Source organism: Trematomus bernacchii, unplaced genomic scaffold, assembly GCF_902827165.1.
Source record: "Trematomus bernacchii unplaced genomic scaffold, fTreBer1.1, whole genome shotgun sequence".
NCBI lineage: Eukaryota > Metazoa > Chordata > Actinopteri > Perciformes > Nototheniidae > Trematomus > Trematomus bernacchii.
The window spans coordinates 3193123-3213587 of NW_022987641.1; the positions used below are offsets into that span (position 1 = coordinate 3193123).

The window sequence follows — 20465 nt, forward strand, 5'->3', positions numbered from 1 at the left end:
GCTTACTGGCACATCCGCACAGCGTGGAACAAGCGAGATTTGGTGTGGGAGCTAGCACTTTTTGCTCACTTTTGCTGAGCTGAACGCTTACAAAAAGTCAACTGGCTGCAGTTTTGGCTCTACATTCCCAATAGTGTTCTGACAGTTCTGTGCTTCTCATTGGGAAATTCTTAGTAGGATTTTAAGCGTGTGTATATATTAGGGCTGTGCGATTATGGCAAAAATCATAATCACGATTATTTTGGTCAATAATTGATATCACGATTATTACAAACGATTATCCATTTACTTTGAAAACATCCATTTATTGAAAAAAAAGTTTTGAACAGTTGATTACCCTGAACTTTAAGTATAATTCAACTGAAAAACCAATAAAAAAAATAATGAAAAAAAATAATAATTACATTTTTTTTTTTTTAAATAAAAATAATAATTGTTTTATTTCGATTACATTGTTTTCGTAATCGTTGCAAGCCAAAATCGTAATCGAGATTAATATACAATTAATTGCACAGCCCTAGTATATATTATATTTTTTAAAGAGAATCGCTGTTAGCAGAAGATTGTCCTTCAATTAATTAATTCATAACTATCATGCCCTATCTTCTAAATCACATAGTTTCTGCTCTCAACTCTGTGTTTGGAGAAAAGAACTGCACACAGTCACATGTGATCATACTTAGATACATGTCTATGGTTCCATAATGCAGGGAAATGTTTGCATCATACATGATATCAAGAGAATACGTTAAATGAAGCCTGAAGCTATTCTCCATCTACAGAGCTCTTCACTTTTGAAACATACACAGAACAATCCCAATGCATTACCACAACCCAATTAAAAGCTGACATCTTTACATTCAGAAACTACACTAAGTGCATCCAATGTTTTATCTACATGATCTCTCCTGTGCTTTTATTCCATGTATTCATCATTGTTTGCTTGTAGATATTTGATAGACTCATGCTGCACACAGGCCACCACCTACTAATCCTCCTACTGCTGCTCTCTCTCTATTCTCTGTCAGTTCTCTCACTGATGGCACCAGTCTAAGTCACTTGCACTGCTGCTGGGTGGACAGTCATAATTTCCCAAGGCAGACATTGATTTCACTTTCATTTTCCTGTCACTCATTGTTTGACACTTACTGAAAATGATATCTTTGTCTTGAAACCTATCGCTGTTTTGCAGGAAACATGTCTAAGTTTGGGCTTCTGAGAAAACTCTGAATTCCCTTTTGCCATTATTACCATCTTCACATGTGGTGGTTCCATTGAATTGCTCTCATGGACACAGACATTTGATGTTTCCCTCCATTTTTTGTGTTTAAGTGTGGGTCAGATGTTCAAAATCAGCCTTTCCGCCAGGGGGGCGTCTTGCCGTCATTTGACGCTCTTATTCAGCTCGGAACGCACTGAACTCGACCCGAGGGCGTCCAAAAAAATAAATAATTTGAGAGAAGATCAAGAGTTTTTATCGTTTGAAATGACGAAAAGGAAAAAGGACAAGGACATCCCTCTGTTGGAAGGGCAAAGGAGTCTGGTGGGATTCTTTTAGCCGCCAGCAAAGCGCGTTCCTGTGACAAAAAAAAATCAAAACACCGCGCATCTTCCAAGGACCATGCCAGGAGGGGTGTCCCTGTTCAAGTCAAGTGACACGACGTGACGTCAACCCCCCCCCTCCCCTCCGGGGTAGACGCCCTCTCAGCCTTGGTCTGGCGGAAACACTGTTGATCATGTTTTTAAAATATTGACTAGTTAAAGAATCCGCTAGCAAAAGCTTTCAGTGCCTGCGTATGCACTTAGGTTTGAACGTTTTGTCTGAAGATGGCTTTGCTGACTTAATCGTCTAGACACTCTTCTTCGAGGGCTGCAATTTGTTTTCTCCTGTTGCCTATCAGCGTCTTGCCATCCATTTGTTAGTAGCTCAGCTGTGCACAGCAATAATGGAATGAAAATGGATGAAACCAAGGAGACACATTGGTATAGCGCTTTCTTTTGGGGAAACAATTGAGCTCTCCACTTATTCATTGAGCGCGGAAACGGCATCAGCCAACATCCTTCGGGCGTACGTTTTTTTTTCTTACAAGGTGCATTGGGTTTTCAAGCAGTAGGTCTGGGCAACATGTTGAGCTGGCCACAAGATTGTAATGGCTTGTAGCTCCATGTTAGTAGCAGGGTGTCTGCCTTTGCCTGTGGCCACATTGTTGAAATTGAATTTGAAGAGTGTGTGTTGTGCGGCTGCCAGTTTCTGAAGTGAACGTTATCCATCCTATTTGGAAGCACAATTGTCCTATCGCACACCTGCTGGTGTTAAAAGCACTCCCGCAGGAAATGGTGCGTTCTAAGCCAAATGAATCGAATAATCGCTGCGACTGTGTGTCTGTTAAATAGATTTGATCTATTACAGTACATTTTTACACATGCATATTTGGGCTAGCTTTACATTAACAATATCCTGTTTTTATTTAGTTGATAATCAGCAGGGTCATTCTAAAATGGACACTCATTTGTTGCTGTAATAGAGGAGAAAATGTGTTGCCATAGTGATAGTACTTGTCAAATAGAATGACTGCAGTTTCCTTATGAAATGTGTTCCTGCTTTATCAAACTAAATGTAATAAGTACATCCAATAAACCTGTGATAAACCCAAACCAACAACTAGGCTTGAGGATGTTTTTGATGCCCTTCTGTTCATGAATGACTCAACCTTCCTGCCGATTGTACTGCTTGTATTATGTTGTATTATGTTGTATTAACTGTGAATGAGCCATGGTTTTTGTGCACACTTTGTTCACAAACCTCCATGTGGTGTTCATGACTAAAAGGAGCGGTTTACATTTTTCTACAGCTCTGACACAAGCCCTGGCCCTGAAAACACTTTGAAAGGAAAAACGCGATTGTGACATTGTTGACTGACTCATGACTGATGACTCATCATTTTCTTTATGCTTAAGAATCCCAGCTATTGGAGGAATTATTTGATATAATAAATCAAATGTAAAAGCTTTTACTTGCAGTACAGTGTTTTCAATGATGTTCCCACATATGTTGAGTGAGTTTCCGTCCTGATGTTTTGCAATGCATTTAAATCTAGTCGATGGAGGGGAAAATTAAGTAAATTAACATATATTGATGTAAATTATAGGTCATATAGCCCAGTGCACTGAATAGCTCAATTAAACGTCATTAAACTGCATTTTCCATCTTTCTTTGTACTGCTTCTTAAGTCGGATAATTTCCTCTCTGAGGTAGCGCTGATTAACAGCATCTGTGTTTCTGTATTCTTTTACATTTTTAGCACCATTTCTCTCCCCTGTGGGGGTGTTTGAAAGCCCTGTCGTGATTTTAACAGTGGTTTTCTTTTTTATTTCCCTGTATTAGTCGGAGAGGTCAGAGAGATGATTGGTTGAAAGGGTGAGCCAAATATTGATAAGAATCTGAAGGCGTCACATTTGGAACTGTTGTTGATTGGAGACTTCAAATAATAAAAACGAAATCTAGAATAATTCTTCCCTTTTTTTAAATGCAACACAGGAAATCTTGTTTATTATGTTCACGAGTGTAGTTTTATCAATTGACCATGTTCCTAAGGTGGGAATGAAAGTTGGATGTCATTCCCTTTTATTTGGTGCCTTACGGATTAGATGAACTACCATTGTCATGCACTATAGTATTCCTACGGGTAAGGAAATAGAGGGCAAATCATCTTTGGCAATGAATTGTCATTTGCAGTCCTGCAACATAACAACTGTATTCCTCGTATGTAGGCATGACTTGATTCAATCAGCCCCTCCTCCCATTTTTCTCCTACACACACCACCATCTCAACCCACCATCTCATTTGTTGATAGTCAGTTGCCATTTATGTGATTGAACTTGCGGAGCGGTTTAATTAGATTGCCAACATTGAAGGATGATTATAGGATGATTCGTCTCGAGGTTTTTATCGTGTAAGTCCCTGACTGAGGTCAGATTATTATATCTTATTATATGATCTCTGACTACCTGTTGGCATGAAACATTATTTTGACTGACTGTAATATCCCTTTTCTTAGTGTGCCAGTTGCTTCACAAGTGACTGCATCAATGTCCTCTTACAAAAAGGAGGCATTTCTTTTGGTTTTGGTCTTTTATAACATCCTTTTGGAAAATACCTGAACAAATGCAGTTAAATGGAATCTGAATGTCTTCACAGGTCTATAGGACTCCTTACAGTCTCCAGCTTGTTGTCTTTACTACAAGTGTATATCAACCTGTAGTACCTCTTCAGTAAACTAACTGTCTCTACTTTCCCCACACTCAAACTTCCACCCCTTGCCTAACAACTCTACAACCAGCCTAGAAACCAGGCACTGCCGCTCCTTTTGACAAGCACACAGAAATTGACAAAAAGCCATGTTGAAAAATGCTTCTGTCGGCTATTTCCCTCCCCTTTTTTCCGCTCCCTCATTCTCTCACTCTGTCAGCACCGGCAGGGTCTGGGAGGACAGAAATGGCTTTTTGAGTGACACAGGCCGGCTATGCCATTTGCCGTGTCAACTGGAGATAGAGGATAGAAAAGGAGGTGGAGACAGATGATGATAGCCCAGCCATGATTGTCCCGTGTCCTTCTCACATTCACCTGGCATCTTTCCCCCTGAGGTCATTGAATTCCAAATAACATGGCCACAATGCTGAAGGTGTACAAATGTGTTTCCTCATTTGCAACACGGCTTCTCATTTTATGTCTTTCAATATTCTCCCGTGCCGAATTTGGATGGTGTTACCAATCTCCAAAAATGTTGCTTATGAATCAAAAAGTAAAACATCTAAATAGTTTGAAAGGATGTCCACCAAGGATTCATGTCACTCCACCGTTTTTTGTACATAGGGCTATATCTGGCGCCCCATCGTAGTTTGGTCATTCCAGCTACGGAATCATAAATATTTAAAATTCCATTATGAAATCTTAAATTGATTAATAAAGCGTTATTAAGTGGGGGCTGAATGAAGAAACAGCTGCTGGATATGACTGTAGAGAGGTTTGACAAAAGGTACCCACTCCCGCCTTCCATTTTTTACATCTCACCATCACAATTAGTAGTATAATAATTGTCTTTTGAAGGCATGGCAACCATGGTGATGCATATAGAAATCATCCCCTCCATCATGAAAAGATAAGCATGTTGGATGTTTAAAAGCCTCTGTATAGCAAATTACAGTAGATAAAATAACACGTGTGCCGACATCACAAAGCTAACAGCTAGCCGTGTCTCTAATGGATCTTGTTTTTTCCGGCTTCCAATCATCCCTGTATGTCTGTGTAAGTGTGTAGAAGATGGTGGACCTGTTGATGATAGTTACTTTCACTCTCCTTATCACAGCAGAATATCTGCTTTTAAAATGAGGCAGAGCTCCAAATTGGTAGTGAAAACAGCATGTCATTGTTATTTCCTCTTTGTTGCTGCTGTACTGCTCAGTGATTGCAAAATAATGGCCAGGTGTTAGTGGTTATGTACTCGGAGGTATATGTGTAAGAAAGCAGCGCTGTCATTTTGAGAGGTAATGTGGCTTAATGCCCTCTCCAATCATTCTGACCACCCCTAAATGTGCTCAATGCAGCTTGACTGCTCCCACCGAGCCTTCACTGCTTCAGGCAGCGATTTTAAGATTTTGACGCTTACCTCTCATTGCTTTCCGATACCCTAGGGCTTCGAAAGGCTGGGTGTCTCAACCCAGAACACAATGTACCGCTGAGAACTAAGTGTAAAATGTCTAAAAATGAATTACAGTGACCATTGAAATGTATCCAGAGGTGCAATTAATGTACAATTCCCCCCTTTTGTTACCATTTAGATCGGCATTAGCTGAGTTGCATAGACAAAAACATTAAAACTGTTTCACCAAAGTAATAACTCTCACAGAGCTCGGTGACATTTGTTTTTAACAGCCGTTTAATAACTCACAGCCCAGTTCAATTTGTGTTTTCCCTACTGCACCCTCCCACCGCCCAGTTAAAGGGAATTATATGATATTAGTAATATTACAAATGTAGCTCAATATTCATCGACCGGCATGCCATGTCGCCCCTCTCTTCAAAATGAGATGGATTGTAGTTATTGCTGTTATTGATCTTAATAACCAGGCTGTTAAGGCCCAATGCAGAGTCTTGCTCAGCCACCTTTTGTGTTTCGTGTGAGCTGTGCTGTTCCTCACCTCAGTAACAAAGGATCCATAAACTCATTTAACTAAAGGTTTAGCATGATTAGGTTTGCAGACTCCTGCAGTTTTTCTTTTTGACCTCCAACCTTCCAAGAAACAGAAGGTTTTATGATGTGTACCTCTACTCCTATCATGCTACCTTAACCATGGATACAGGTATGCATAGTGAATGATTTAATGGGGGGTCGCATAATTAGAAGTGCCAGGTAATGTAATCAAATGAGAGGCCGGTGTGTTAGTTGAAGGTTCAAGCCTCCTCACAACACTATTGATCCACCCAGAGATGTTGAATGTTGTCGGTCATTACATCACCAGAGGTCTTGTATTACGCAATGCTGTGGGCCCTTTTCATTGTGTTGGTACTTGTCAAATCCCTATAGTGTTTAATTGTTGTACATGTTGTGGCTTCGGGGGGGAAATGACAGAAAAGCATGATCACAAAGGTCAGTGAGCTTCACAAAAGCCTGCGGGTTTCAAACGGAGTCAATTTCGTTTTTATACAATTCAGCACGACCTTGTTCATGTGTACTTTTTAACGGGCAGCAGCTGTGCCTGATCAATGTTGAAAATACATTCCATGCTGTATTCTAACGGGATAATGGTTAAATACACTAGCTCATTGACTTTAATGGATAGTTCTCACTCTCTTAGTACCACTCAGCAAACGGCTCCCAGATGATAAAAGGCTGCAAAGTCATTCAGTTGTTTTGAGATTGTATGTCACAAGCAAAGGGATGCATTTGTGTTGACAATACGCCACTTAAAATGCCAGCGCAGCCCTGAAACCCCCCCAAGCAGGAGAGCTCTCCATAATTTATTGCTTTAGTTTGGTAGTCTACTGTAGGTCATTTGCAGAGGACAACAGCTCTGATCGACTCACTATTGACGTCTTCTTTTTCTCTCTCTACATCTCAGCTCAGACTGCTTTTCTGTAAGGCTTCATAAGTCTCTATAAACCCACTTTTGAAATACTCTTCTCTCTATATATCACTCTTTCGCCATTACTTTTCCTCAATGTTGGCTGGAGTTTAGACTATACTGTGGACTCAATATATTTTAGCTTGAACCGATGGTGGGACCAAACCATTTCTGGTGACCACTAAGAATGTAGTAATGATTTTTGGTATCAAATAAGACAAGCAATCTTTATGATAGATAGATAGATAGATCGTACTTTATTGATCCCAAATTGGGAAATTGTTTTTGTTACAGCAGCATAAAAGGCATTTTACAATAAAACAAAACTACAAAATATACAAGAATAGAAATAAAATAAAATAAAATATACATGTCGAAATAGAAAATATACATGCAGATATTTTATATATATTTACAAATATATATATATATACAATATATATATATATATATATTATGCTCTGCTATTTTGGGTTTTCCCTTTCTGTAGTGTGGTTATAAATGTTTGTGTTCATGTAAATGGTCTTCAACGGCTACAATACCAAAGTTCCCTTTAATTTCGGACCATAGTGACATCACTATGTAACACTTGCTCTTGTTTTGGCTAGTGCTCCAACACATTGTACGTGATATGCCAAGGGGGTGGGACATTTCTGACACATTTCTAAGCAAATGACCAATCACAAGAGCCAGACATCTAACCAATCAGAGCAGACTGGGCTCTCGCATAAATTGTCCATTAAAGCTTTCCGGCTTCTCTATTTATCTTGAAAGACTTTTATTTAACCAAAAACGTGCCCAATGGCTCTTAGCTCAATGTTTTGAAAGCATAATTGCATGAACGTTGCAACAACAAAGGAATGATCATAGTAAACATGAATGCATTTGGCAGCAACAGTTTGTCCTTTTGTCTAAGTTGGAGATGGCCTTATGTACCAAGGGTCATCATCTCAGCACAAGGAGTAACACAGGGTAAAACAACAGTGATCTTTTCACATCATTTTCTGCTGTTGGCATTTTCTCAACCATTCCCACATGGGGCGTACACGGCTTGATCTCTGCTCGAAAGGCTAGTGATGCCAGGATCTAATAAAAACAATGAGGTTATATTTCCAATCCACATTCTTCAGCAGCTGCATTAACTGGAAGAATCTCTCACATTTCTCTCCATTTACCCTCCCCACCAACTTCTCCTTTTTTACCTGCTTTGGCAGAACAGCGATGCGAGGCAAACATCAATAATCTATTGATAAAAAGAAAAACTCATTAATGGGCGTCAGGCAGGTTTAATGGTGGAGAGCACGCTGCTTGCCTGACCGTTAATGGCCTCGGCCATTAGGGAAGCCGTTTGACTTTTCCCCACCCTGCCACCGACAGACAGCAGCCTGCCACTGACACTGATGCATGGGACCCCCCGAGTCGCATTGATCCCCCTAAAGAGAGTCTACGCACACAAAGGCACCCCCCACAAACACATTGCTGTCCAATATGCATGCTGTTGTTCCAATGCTACAAACACTGACCTTCTGCGGAAATTGTTCAAAACCAAAACTCCCGAAATGTAGTGTTTGAGTCCTACAGGAAATTGATGTTTTGTCCGATTTGTTGTCCTTAAAGCAACGGCTGTTATAACTGTTGACTGAGGGTATGTGATAAAGTGTCCTTCTGCCACCAAGTTGTTTAGAGACACACTTTAGCTTCACAGTGAGCAATGTGGACAGCAATATCCTCCCCAATCCTCACCCCACACCAAGCTGTAAATGGAGAGCTTCTTCGGTCTTCATCAGCTCTACCCTCCATTTCAACCCCTCTGTTAATCTTGTACAATGGAAAGTTGTGTGGCAACACAATACTATCCCCTATTTAGCATTTATGAGCAGTACCTGAATATTAAAAGATTCACACTATAATTTAGTGGTAAGCGGATATAGGTAATATGTACTGTATTCGTCTTTATATAAAATTAAATACATTAGTAAATGTTTAAAGGTGTCCTTCTATACTACATTATAATGTGTTAATCATATATTTAATTAAGTATGGTGCATGCTTAGCCCTCATGTTCTAGCATCAACAGGCTTAACTTGATAAACATCTGACAAATAGCTGTCTGTCCTGACCCTGTGGTCTGATAGTTAATGAACCAACCTAGTTTTGGAACTGGTGCCAGAGGTTTGGCCCTTGGCCTAGAGCTTAGCTGTGCTGCTGGCTTGCCAAAGCAGGACAGTCAATAACCCACAAACACACAGGCCTCCTGCCGGCTTAGGATAGCCGCCGGGGGAAGCTTCACCTCACCCAACAGTTGTCCCTCTAATCGGCCTACATTTGCTTGTATTGTAGTTCATCTCTAGTTTCTTATAGTATGTTTTGTGTGGACATTACAATAAATGGGAATCTCATTGTTAACCGAAAAAGTAAAACAGACTATTCTTATATTCTTATCTGCTTGATAGAATGTGTTTCCCTCTGGCTTGACATCTCACTTTTATTTCTTTTGACATCACCCGGTGTATATAAATAGTATGCTGAAAATGTCTCACTCAATGCAGATTTGATTGTCCTATTGAAAAGTAAAGTAGGTCAATTATTCAGTCATCATGTCAATACAAACCAAACCATTCCCACTGCCCTGGTTTTACCACTGTTCGATGGTTGATGAACTCTGCTACCCTCTGGCCCTTATTTCCTTTTTGTTGTGGGGACTACACGAGTCATCAGTTGCCCAGCTCCCCTCTCTTTACTACTGGCTGCTGTTCTTCAGGTGTGAAGATTTTTAAATTACAGGGCCCATTAACACACTATTTACATCCCTGTCTGATCTATGCCATTAAGGGATCAATAGCAGTTTGTTTCATTCATGCATTTATTCTTCTCTGTCTCTCTTTCTCTCTTTTAAATAAAAGGGATCTATATTTATAGATGCCTCCCGGAACGCACTGGCCTTTTCCTCTTGATTCCACCAGAGTGGCATGCTAACACATGTAGCTGTTTTACACCCTTGCATGTTGTGACTGAGTGAAATACATATGCATAGCACTTAAGACAGGTATTTTGTTAGAGTTAGGTCAGTAAACAAGTAGGTCGTCAGGGTACCAACACTTAAAAGAGTGCCTGTTACCACAATCAAATAGCTATTGTTTATTTTGAGTGATTAAGTATGTGCCACTGTTTCCTGGCCATGCTGTGCAACTATGTTCCATTAACAGCAGTTTATGGACCTTAGTAATGGACATGCACTATCGATAATGGGCTGTGGGAAGATTTTTCGGGGGTGCCATTCAGTGCTAGTGCATTTCTTTTTTCCAACCAAATGACTTCTATGTAAACAGCAACAGGGTGTTAAAACGTTTACCTTCTGCAGCTTGTCGTTTTTCTTATCTTCCCCTTTTGTGATTACCCTACATAAACATTAGGATGTCACCCTATTTTCTTTCTGGTTAGCGCTGTCCACACTGTCACCGCCCTCCACGAAACGTTGACAGTGCTACTGATATGTTATTCCTGCTCTTGGCGAGTAAACAATTACATACCTATCAGCACACCGCACAGAATCTCACACCCGGACATATTTCAGGATCACTAAGGAGCCGAGCGACTTCTCTTCACATAGCTGTCATGGCTTGTTGCGACTCTGTCACACTAATGTTGTATTTATTACCCCTGTAGTAGTCGTCCGCTTATTTATTTTTGCCCAAGGCTCATATGTCTTCTTGGACAGTTTCATTCAGTTTGCAATTTAGCTTTGATTAATTATCTCCGCCCAACAGGAACACCTTCATGAGATATTGATTTTCGGTTGAAATCTGATCAAAGTTGTGGATGTACGTCTTACTTGGGGCTACAAATGTATCATTTAAAGGAACTCTGGGTGTCCACTTGGGAAAAATGGTCCATATAATTCAGCATGAGGGGCAGTATTGAGGGATGATGGACTTTTGTTGGATGGCGCCGCTCATACCCACAAATGGAGTTTTCACGCAAGACTGGGCTGAGAGCGGTGAGGCTGATCGGCCAGTGCTCAGCTTATTCTACTTAAATCCACATGTGCCCATGAGAAGGACAAACTGTCCTCTTCATGCCACATTCATGACTCTGAATTAAGTGTCCAGAGCCATTGATTTTTTTTTTAAGTGAATAGAGGAGACTTTGAATATGAATTAAGGTATAGAGAGTACCTGATTGCTCTCTCTTTTTACCCCATTTTCTCCCCCCTTTGCACCTCTAGGCTTTGGGATCATTCAGTGCTTAAAGGAGGTTTGATCTCTTTGCCCGAGCACACAAAGGAGCACACACACACACACACACTGCACACACACTGCACACCTCCACATCACTTCTTCAATCTTCTCCAAGGCTCAGTTTGATGAATGGCTTATTCTGCTGGATGAGCAAAGGGCTATAGGTGCGAGTGACTCGAGTTTCTTTCGGTCTTTTTTTTGTCTGACTTTCTTTCCGTCTCTGTGCCTGCCTGGTTTGTTTTCTCTGAGTCACGGTGATTAGAGAGACGAGCAGATAATATGACGGAGATAGAGAGGAAAGAGTGTTGCTTGAACTCTCTGTTACAGAAAGTTGTTTCGGCCTCACTTTACCTTGTCTTATCAGCCGAGTGCGCTGCCATACGATATATTCATACACACACGCACCCATATTACTAATGCAAAGAACACTTCATCCCGTAACACTCGAATACACTCAAGGAGGCGCAAACACACCCACATAAATATTATCCCCGGCATCATTTGACTTAAAAACTATTGATATATCCACTGTGAATTCATACACACAAGTATTTGAGAGAGCCAGACTAAGTGGCAGAGTACAGGAGTCGTAAAAGCAGCTGCCTCCTTGTTGCCTAATGAGAATGAATGCAGACATGCCAAAACGTCTCCACCTGCCAGTCTGTTTCCCCGGTGTTCACTGCTTGCATCCGCACATTGCAGGGCCGTCTTTGACAAGCAACCACACAAACACTTTCTCCCTCGCCTACCCACAGCCAGAAGTACTCTCTGTGTTTACCCCCCGTCTCTGCATTTAAACTTTTACGACTAGTACTGGTAATTTGCACCACGCAAACCTAACTCTCTATGGTGATCTCGGTAATTGGAATATGCTGTAAAATTCAGATTTAAATAGTGGCAGAGTTACCGTCAGTGATGATTGAAAGCCCTGACTGACAGATTAATCTTCTCTGCGCCTTGCATTATGTATATGCTCCTTTCTCCCGATGAGATGTAGCCAAGGCTGTATGCATAAAGCAATGCTTGAATTGATCCTCTAGCATGTGCCAGGTTAGACCTCCTGGGGTTTTGGACTCACCAATGGACACACCCTGCTCTTGGTAACCTTTTGTTTTTTATGTATTAGCTTTTTTCCCTACAGGTACTCAAAATCGCATTTGTTTGTTTGTGGTGATAAAAGAAAATCCCACTGCTTGCCAATTTTTTAATTGCCAGCCCACCGTCTTGTTTAATTTTCTTTTAGTGCAGGGTTTGGCTCTGACATGACGCGACACTTTCGCAGTCTTATTTTTTTGTTCACTTTCAAACGGCTAAGTGAATTAAATCTGCTGCAGTTTTAAAACATGCCCCCGGGCCAGGTTTCACTTCAATGGCACCAAATGCCTTTGTCTTTTGTACTCGTTATGGCTGTACATGTGTATGTGCCTGCACGCACATGTGCATGGCTTTGTGTGTATGCGTACTCTGCCTTTTTCTCTTATCCGTCCACTGTGTCGACACAATCCCAGCGTTTATGAGATTACCAGAGCCCATTTGTGTTCCGGCGGGAGCCATTTTGGCTCGGAGGAAGCCTCCACTGGGAACCATCTGGGCTCTACTCAAAGCAGTTTCCACTCCGCCTCCCCTGTCCCCTCCACGTTGTGACCAAAGCTATTTACTTTAAAGGGCAGAGGAACTAAAATCCATGTGTGGGTTTTTATACAACTCTGAAATTCTGTCTTCAGATCTAATTCATGAGTTGTGCTCTCTCATTGCAATACAAATAAACACAAAGAAATAAAAGTGATAATGGCAGAGGTAGCAGCAATGACAATTCACTGCATGATTTCAATTAAATGTCATTATACATATTTACACATTTTACAGGATATAACATTTAAATACAAAAAAAATGTGTGTTCATAAATAGATGCTAAAAGTAACCATAGATGCCAAAGAAATAGCCAGTTGTGATGTGTATAAAAGATGGTCATGGGTTGAAATAACCCTTAATTGAGTTAATTTGATACATCTATTGACTATTTCCTTGACCTATCATTTATTCTATAGATCGTAGCAGTGCGCTTTAATAATGTATCCTTTATCTTACAATGTATAACCAGAATAGGAATCAAGACACGTCATAGCTACATATCTGTTATCACACACTAGTATCAATCTGCAATACTCTCATGGATCATTGATGTTATTCTGCCAGTGAAAAATTGGGCATCCACTTTCTTTTTATGAATGAATTTGTCCTTTTTAATTTAGCATCTGCCCTCTCTATGACCATGCTACCATTTGTCAATCATGTCATTTCATTTGGTTTTCCAGTATATTACTGACATCCCTCAGTAGGCCTCTCTGTTATTATTAATGCTGTGTGCACACACGCTACCCCTCTAGTCATAATGTGCTGGTTGGCAGTATGTGGTAAATGAGGTTTTCCCGTTAAGTGGTCTGGGGGAAAAAATACAAATTTGTTTGATTATGATCGAAACACGTCTGTGATGGCAATAATTTAACTTGAACTATTCTTTACCCCTCTCTTGTCATCTCTGGCTGTCACATGTTTACATCTGACCCCATAAAGTGTGATTGATAGGACTTGTCCTGCTGGGTGATTTCTCCGTATGGTTGTGACATTCATCACATTTATCTAGTTGGTACAGGACAATTCTATTTTCCTCAAGCAAACGCACACATATAGAGAGGAAGAATATTGCCTTGACCTCAAGATAGCTTCTGCACCAACAATGAAATCTCTAAAATGATTTCAGAAGGATCGTAAATTATCTTCAATATGAAAGCAAACATTTGACATACTTTCCCCTATAATCTATGATTCCATTTCTAGTTGCCATGGTGTCGACAATTATCACCTAGTGAATGGTTGTTAGCCCTTGCATGCTAAACAAAAGGCTGATCAGAGGTCAGAAATATCCCACTTGTTCTACAAAGAGAGATATAATTATCTTTGCATTTTTTAGGGTATTTGGGCTTTCAATGTGCAAACGATGTTGTCATTATTTTTTACATAACATTTTTATATTGGCATTTTTCTGAGTATTGTGTGTAGCTGTGTGTTTTGAATTGTCTGCCTGCGTGGTAGTTGGTGACAGTTAAGTTGGTTCCAGACATTCTAGCTTTTTTCAAACTCTCGCCCACTTTTGACATTTGGGTGCTCTCAGGACCAGTGCAGCTCTAATAGCCTAGTTATATAACCACTTCTGCACTTAGAGACAAAGAGAGATGAAATGGGCTGAGTATCTGAGAAAGCAGTGAGGGAAAGAGAAGGAGAGTCAGAGAAAGGCGGGTATACGAAGCCTTTACAGTTCCTTTTGCACGTCAGGGAAAACAACAATACTTATTAATAAAGCAATTACATTTTATTTTTTTTGAAAACCACTACTTTTCTTACATGACAAATCAGACGTTTTTTTTTGTAGCCATGCTGCATACTGTATATGTGCCATTATACCAAGAAGTGTGATATTGAGCATATCAAATATCACATTATTTTTGACCAAATAATTGATATTGATATTGTGAACATACTGTAGGGTTTCCTATGGGTGCTATTGGTGAGATGTTTGATAAATCATCAGTAATGGGATATAATGACCTTGTCCTTAAAGCCAAAACATTAAAAAACTGCTCTGCTTTACTGTAGCAAACACTTATGCCTTCAATACAATATTTAGTCTCACAACCTCAATATTAGTATATTGTCTAGCCCCAGTACTAATTGTTGTTACAATGGAAACATATTCAGCTTTTTCCACATTGCCGTTGGCCTTATATAAATGGCAACTGGATCCAGAAAGTTTGAATATATGTACGTCGCTGCTATATGCCTAGGTTGTCAGTTTTGAGCTTAATAATAGAACCCATTATACATTCATTAATCAAAGCGTTTTACTTCAGTTCTGAACAAGGCAGAGCAGTTTACTAACTTAATTCCTCTCAGATTTCCCTGGTGGCTGCCGGGCTGAGCAGTGCGAGTCTTAATCGCTTGACTTCTTCCTATCTCTTCAGCACACCTGCCCTCTCACTTTCTCGCTGACTGAGGCTTTAGGGTAGGAAAAAAAAGAAAATCGATTGATTTTTCTTTTCTCTTCGCTTCCCGGTCGTCCATCACTTATGAAACAAAATGTAATGAATAGATAATTAGCCTGAATAGGCAGAATGTGGTTATAGTCCATCGTGGGAAATGTTGGGAGATCTTTCCTACTTTGTCAGCAGGGTTAGCTATTTCAGTGCCCTCATTTGTTAACCCGAGGGGAATTGCAACTTCGCTGTCACTAATTGCAAATGATTTACATTACAAAAACAAAGTAGGATGGCAATATTTAGAGTCTTAATTAAGGTTGAAGTGCATACGCAACACTAATTTAAAGCTACTCACACTGTTTTTGTGCGGGCCCTGGGGTTTCTACACTTACTCTTAGGGCTTGCAAATTAAAACAGAAGTTACTTCTATTAAAAACTGGCTGAAGTGCTTCTTTAGAAATGTCAAGGGCACTATGTGCACCAAGACAGGAGGCCACTTCTGGGTGTTTGTGTCAAAAGAATGTGCCATTCTAGACAAAACTAGACACCACTGATTAGTAGATCCACAACAGAAGAGTGAAGTGGGATCTGTGTGTGTGCTACCAAATCAATACAGCGCTCACAGGCCTCTATGGATGTGTCTATTTCAAAACAGTGGTGTCTCCTCACAGGAGTCCCCCAGCCCCCACCTTCCCTTCATTGCTGTAATTGAATCTCAAACCTAATCTTGGACACAGAACATTAACTTGTCCTCTTTTTCATCCTCTCCTTCCCTTGTGTTCCAGGTGGAAGTTGAAGTGGAGAGCATGGACAAAGCCGGAAACTTCATTGGCTGGCTGCACATCGAGGGTTTGAATCTGTCAATTGCACTGGTAGAAGGCGCTCTGTCCAAGATTCACTTCACAGCCGAGCGCAGCAACTACTACAAAACCCTGCTCTCAGCAGAGGAGGCCTGCAGAGAGAGGAAAGAGAAGGTAAGTCTCTTTTTAGATGCTGCCACATCCTAATTAAACAAAGTGATGACTGCTCTCCTGACTGATATAAAAGTCTTTATAAGTAAAAGAAGCATTTATTTACTCGCATTCATTAAAGGAAGACTGAGGGACATTTTATTATTTTAAAGAGAAAGGGGCTCAAGATATATTTCTCTCTTAGCATTATTATCAGGCATCAGCTATGATGTCATGTTTCTCAGCCACAGCAGCAGCCTGGGTTAGCAGATCAGGATTTATTTTGCTGCCTCCCTGATCTATGGTGTCCCAGGTCTGGCTGTCTGTGAACATATTTTAGTCTGAGCTGCATAACACTGGCTCTAGTCAGGGCGTGGTTCATTTCTTGCATGCCGAACAACACATCTCCTCTTATATAATTCACTGGACCAGCTTAGCCGTTTATTAGAAGAGGAAGTCGTCGGGGTGATCAGAACGGAGGAGAGAAAAACATAAATAAGGATTTGTTGCAGTTAATGTTGGCAACATGTTAATTTATCTTGGCAACCATATGCTTCTTTTGGTATTCCCAACTTCAACAAATCCCTAAACGGCAACTTTACTATTATCGCTAATAAACATCTACATCCGGGATGTCCAAACTACGGCCCAGGGCCAACTGCGGCCTGTGGTCCATTTTTAAAAGTTTAAGGGAATATGGCCCACACATAAACCTTGTGCTTGTCTTATATTTGACTTCAGAAATATATTTGGATAAATACATTTCAAAGTATTCATGAGCCACATTTTCAAATAAAGTCAGTCAATTAAAGTTGAAAATATTTTCTAACAAATCTTAGTTGATAAAAAAAGCTCATTAACTTATTAACTTAACAAGCTTGAAATATAACCTTCTCCTCTTATTATATGCTTATTATGTGAGGCTTCTGTTTGAAGGTATGAGCTGCCAGCCGGTTTTGATAAATGAAATTAATGAAATGAAACCCTATGGAGAGCTGTGATGTAGGCTGTTTTTTTCAGTTGACATTTGATTGATTTTGCCAACTCCTAACTTAACTTATGAGGCAGTATATCTCACCTCTAGTGAGTGGCCCACCCCTTCGTTTATTTTTCTGTATGTGGCCCTCAGTGGAAAACGTGAGGACACCCCTGTTCTACACACTGCCCTTGTCAAAGGCAAAGCCCATCCCCCCTATCAGCATGACAGCCAATTAGGACAGGTGGTGACTTGACCTTTGGCTACCATTAAAACTAAAATGTGCTTTTCTTCCTCAAAAACCCCCCCAAACAAAGGTAATATATCTAGCTTGACACCCTATTCAATCATGAGAATAACCAACACTTTGTCGTGCACTTATAGCATACTGGCCATTCCTTTAGTCAGAGCTACAAAATGTGGAAATGCTCCCATCTGGGCTGGAGAATAGCCACATATTTCCCTGTTATCATTGAAGCTTGCTTTCCACAATGGGAGTCCTTTGATGGATGGAGGCCTCTCACACACTGATCCTGATCTCGCCCTGCATTTTCATTATGGCTCCACGAGTCGCCCTGCCAGATGCATGAAGTGCCTGGCCAGCTGTCATCCTTGTCCTCTCTATCTCTGTAACGCATTTCTTTTATCCTCTCTCTCCCTCTCGCCTCTTCTTTCATTCTCTCTCTTCCACTCACTTTTACCTATGTGCCTCCTTAAGTATATACAAATGCCTCTTCTCCACATTTAAACGTGATGTATTGCTGCAGCCGAGAAGGGGCTGTGTTTCTTTTTCCCTCCACTGAATCCATCATGTTCATTGTCAGAGTTCCTACTCACCTTTCATGCTCCTGGCCTCCCTTTTTTCTTACACATACTCTCCCTCTGTGAATTAAAGAGCTTAAGTTCTTGAGTGTTGCGCAGGTGAACATTTTATCTGGATTTCCCCCCAAAAATAATATCTTTTTAGCCCACCGACCTATGCCATGTTGAATGCAACTGCAGCAAGAAGGCCTGTTCCTGACACCTCTGATCAAAATGTCACTACAAGCTTTCCCTTTGCATGCGAGACGGATTGACTTTCACCACAAGGTTCCGACTTAAGCTAACCTGAGTGTGGACAGGACAGAGAGACAACACAACAGGCCTGAGTAGACCCGACAGATGGTGATTATGTTTGAAGTTAGTTTGCCACCAGTGCACAAATCCACCACAGCCTGATTTAACTGTGTGTAGTGGAGAGTGTGTTGTTTCAATGGAACACAGGGAAGTTGTATGTATGTGTGAATTCATAGTATGCAGCTCGGAGACAGATGATGTGGGACTTGGTGTTCTAATTAACCCGTAGAGACCGTTTCCAGAAAAGCTGAGAGCTTTGCAATTTCTTCCCTATGTTTTTCTCTTTTGAAGTCGTGGCTGGTCTTTGTCTGTGTGTAGGCTGAGGCTAGGTAGGGCAGATTGCTTCTCCTCCCACCTCTCTTCCTCTTTTGTCTTTGCCATTTCTTTATTGGCCCTACGGCTGTGGATATGGAAGACATCAGCGGTACTGCTGCGTCAGGCGTCCCTGCGAGAAAACACGGTTGTCGTAATGAAGTGGACTCAGAGGGCGTGTGTACGCACTCACACACGCTCATTAAAGAAAACTTTGCGTCGGTGGTCCAACGGGGACCCGGGACAACAAGGGGGATTGAGGCTTTTCTGCAGTAGCATCCTGAACCAAAACTGCTTAGTTCGAGTGACTTAAGTGAATATGAGTTTTTGCTACAATGAGACCAATGGGACAAAGTGATTGTGTTCTAAATGAAGAATTCCAAAGGGTTTAAAGAAGAGTCTTTTGGAGAGCTCAGCAGATTTTCATCTTGCACATCAGCATCTCCTGGAGCAACATTTGGTACCAGTCCTCACAGCAAACACGTGCAGAAGGCTCAAATTGTAGGCCTGGGTACATTCATAATTCTGTTCGCCATTTTGTTTATTTATGGCTATTGTTTTTCATAAGTCTCTAAAGCGCGTCGCACTGTCAGAACCAATTGTAATTCGTTAAGGTTTTAGCTACAAGACAGACCCAGAACACTTTATTCACTTAACTCATGTTGTTTTAACAATGAGTCGGTTGTTGCCAAGCAATGCTCATGCCCTCTTCTTAAATCTCTTGCCTGGTTTGTGTAAAGCAGTCTTGTTTGTATATGGATGCTCTGAGGGGTGGAAAAACAAATTCTTGCTTACCAGGCATCTCTGTAAACAAGGCTTGTTGCAAAAACACTGCATTTTGTCTTTGTAATATGAGACGGCTCATTGCAGCGATTCATATGATGTTCCAGTATTCCCATGCTGCAGCTGCGGGAAATACATTTGACATGATAGCGGCAGTTTGGCTCAAAGTGGATTGGGAGAAGAGATTTAAACTGCAGAGACATTATTTAAGTTCTCCTTAGACTGAACATGTGTCGATGGTTAATATTTGGTTGTGCCTCAAAGGGTATTTCTTTCCTTCTGAAAATTCACAAACAAAATGAAATAGAATGAGAAGGTGGGATAACCATTGGGAACCCATTTACATTTATTATTTATTCTTGTTTCTTCTCTTCAAGCTTTTAACAGTCCTCCAATGTTGAATGCATGTGTATTTCCCAGCATACATCTACTTGAAAGAACAGCAACCCTAATAGCTGTAAGCAGGCAGCAGAAGGAAACATGCAAGTAATTGGAGTGGCCTAATTATGACGAGGTGAGTCAACAATCAGCCCTCAATAATAACCAGAGTGCGCTTTCTGCTGAGCAAGGTTGTTTTTTGTTGCTGTAATTACCCAACCTTGAAGGATATTAACACACTCCGATGGGTCTCGGAGTGGGAGAGAGGAAGTCGGAAAAGAGAGTGAATGTAGAAGGAATGAGGATATGACAACCCCTGTTAAAGATATTTCATGTCACAGGATTTCCTCCTTTCATCTCTGCCCGCCCCTTTCCTTCAGTCCTGCTCAGCCCGCATCACAGACCACTTTCTTCCTCTTCACCTCTTTAGTGGTCTCACATCCTTGCCCACCCTCTCTACTTTCCCCCCTTTATATCCTCCCCTCCTTCAATTAATCATCTTTGAATGCCTTCTTATTAACCGGATGAATGTCTTCTCAGACGCCCAATGTCAT

General features: G+C 40.8%; 1 protein-coding gene across 1 annotated transcript in view; it reads left to right on the plus strand.

Moving 5' to 3' along the window:
• The window catches only part of snd1 (staphylococcal nuclease and tudor domain containing 1), a 181060-nt gene that overhangs the window by 100759 nt on the left and 59836 nt on the right, over positions 1-20465 (plus strand). Inside the window, exon 17 of the mRNA XM_034133336.1 lies at positions 16182-16370. Within this exon, the coding sequence (XP_033989227.1) occupies positions 16182-16370 (189 nt within the window). The remainder of the gene's footprint in view (positions 1-16181; positions 16371-20465) is intronic.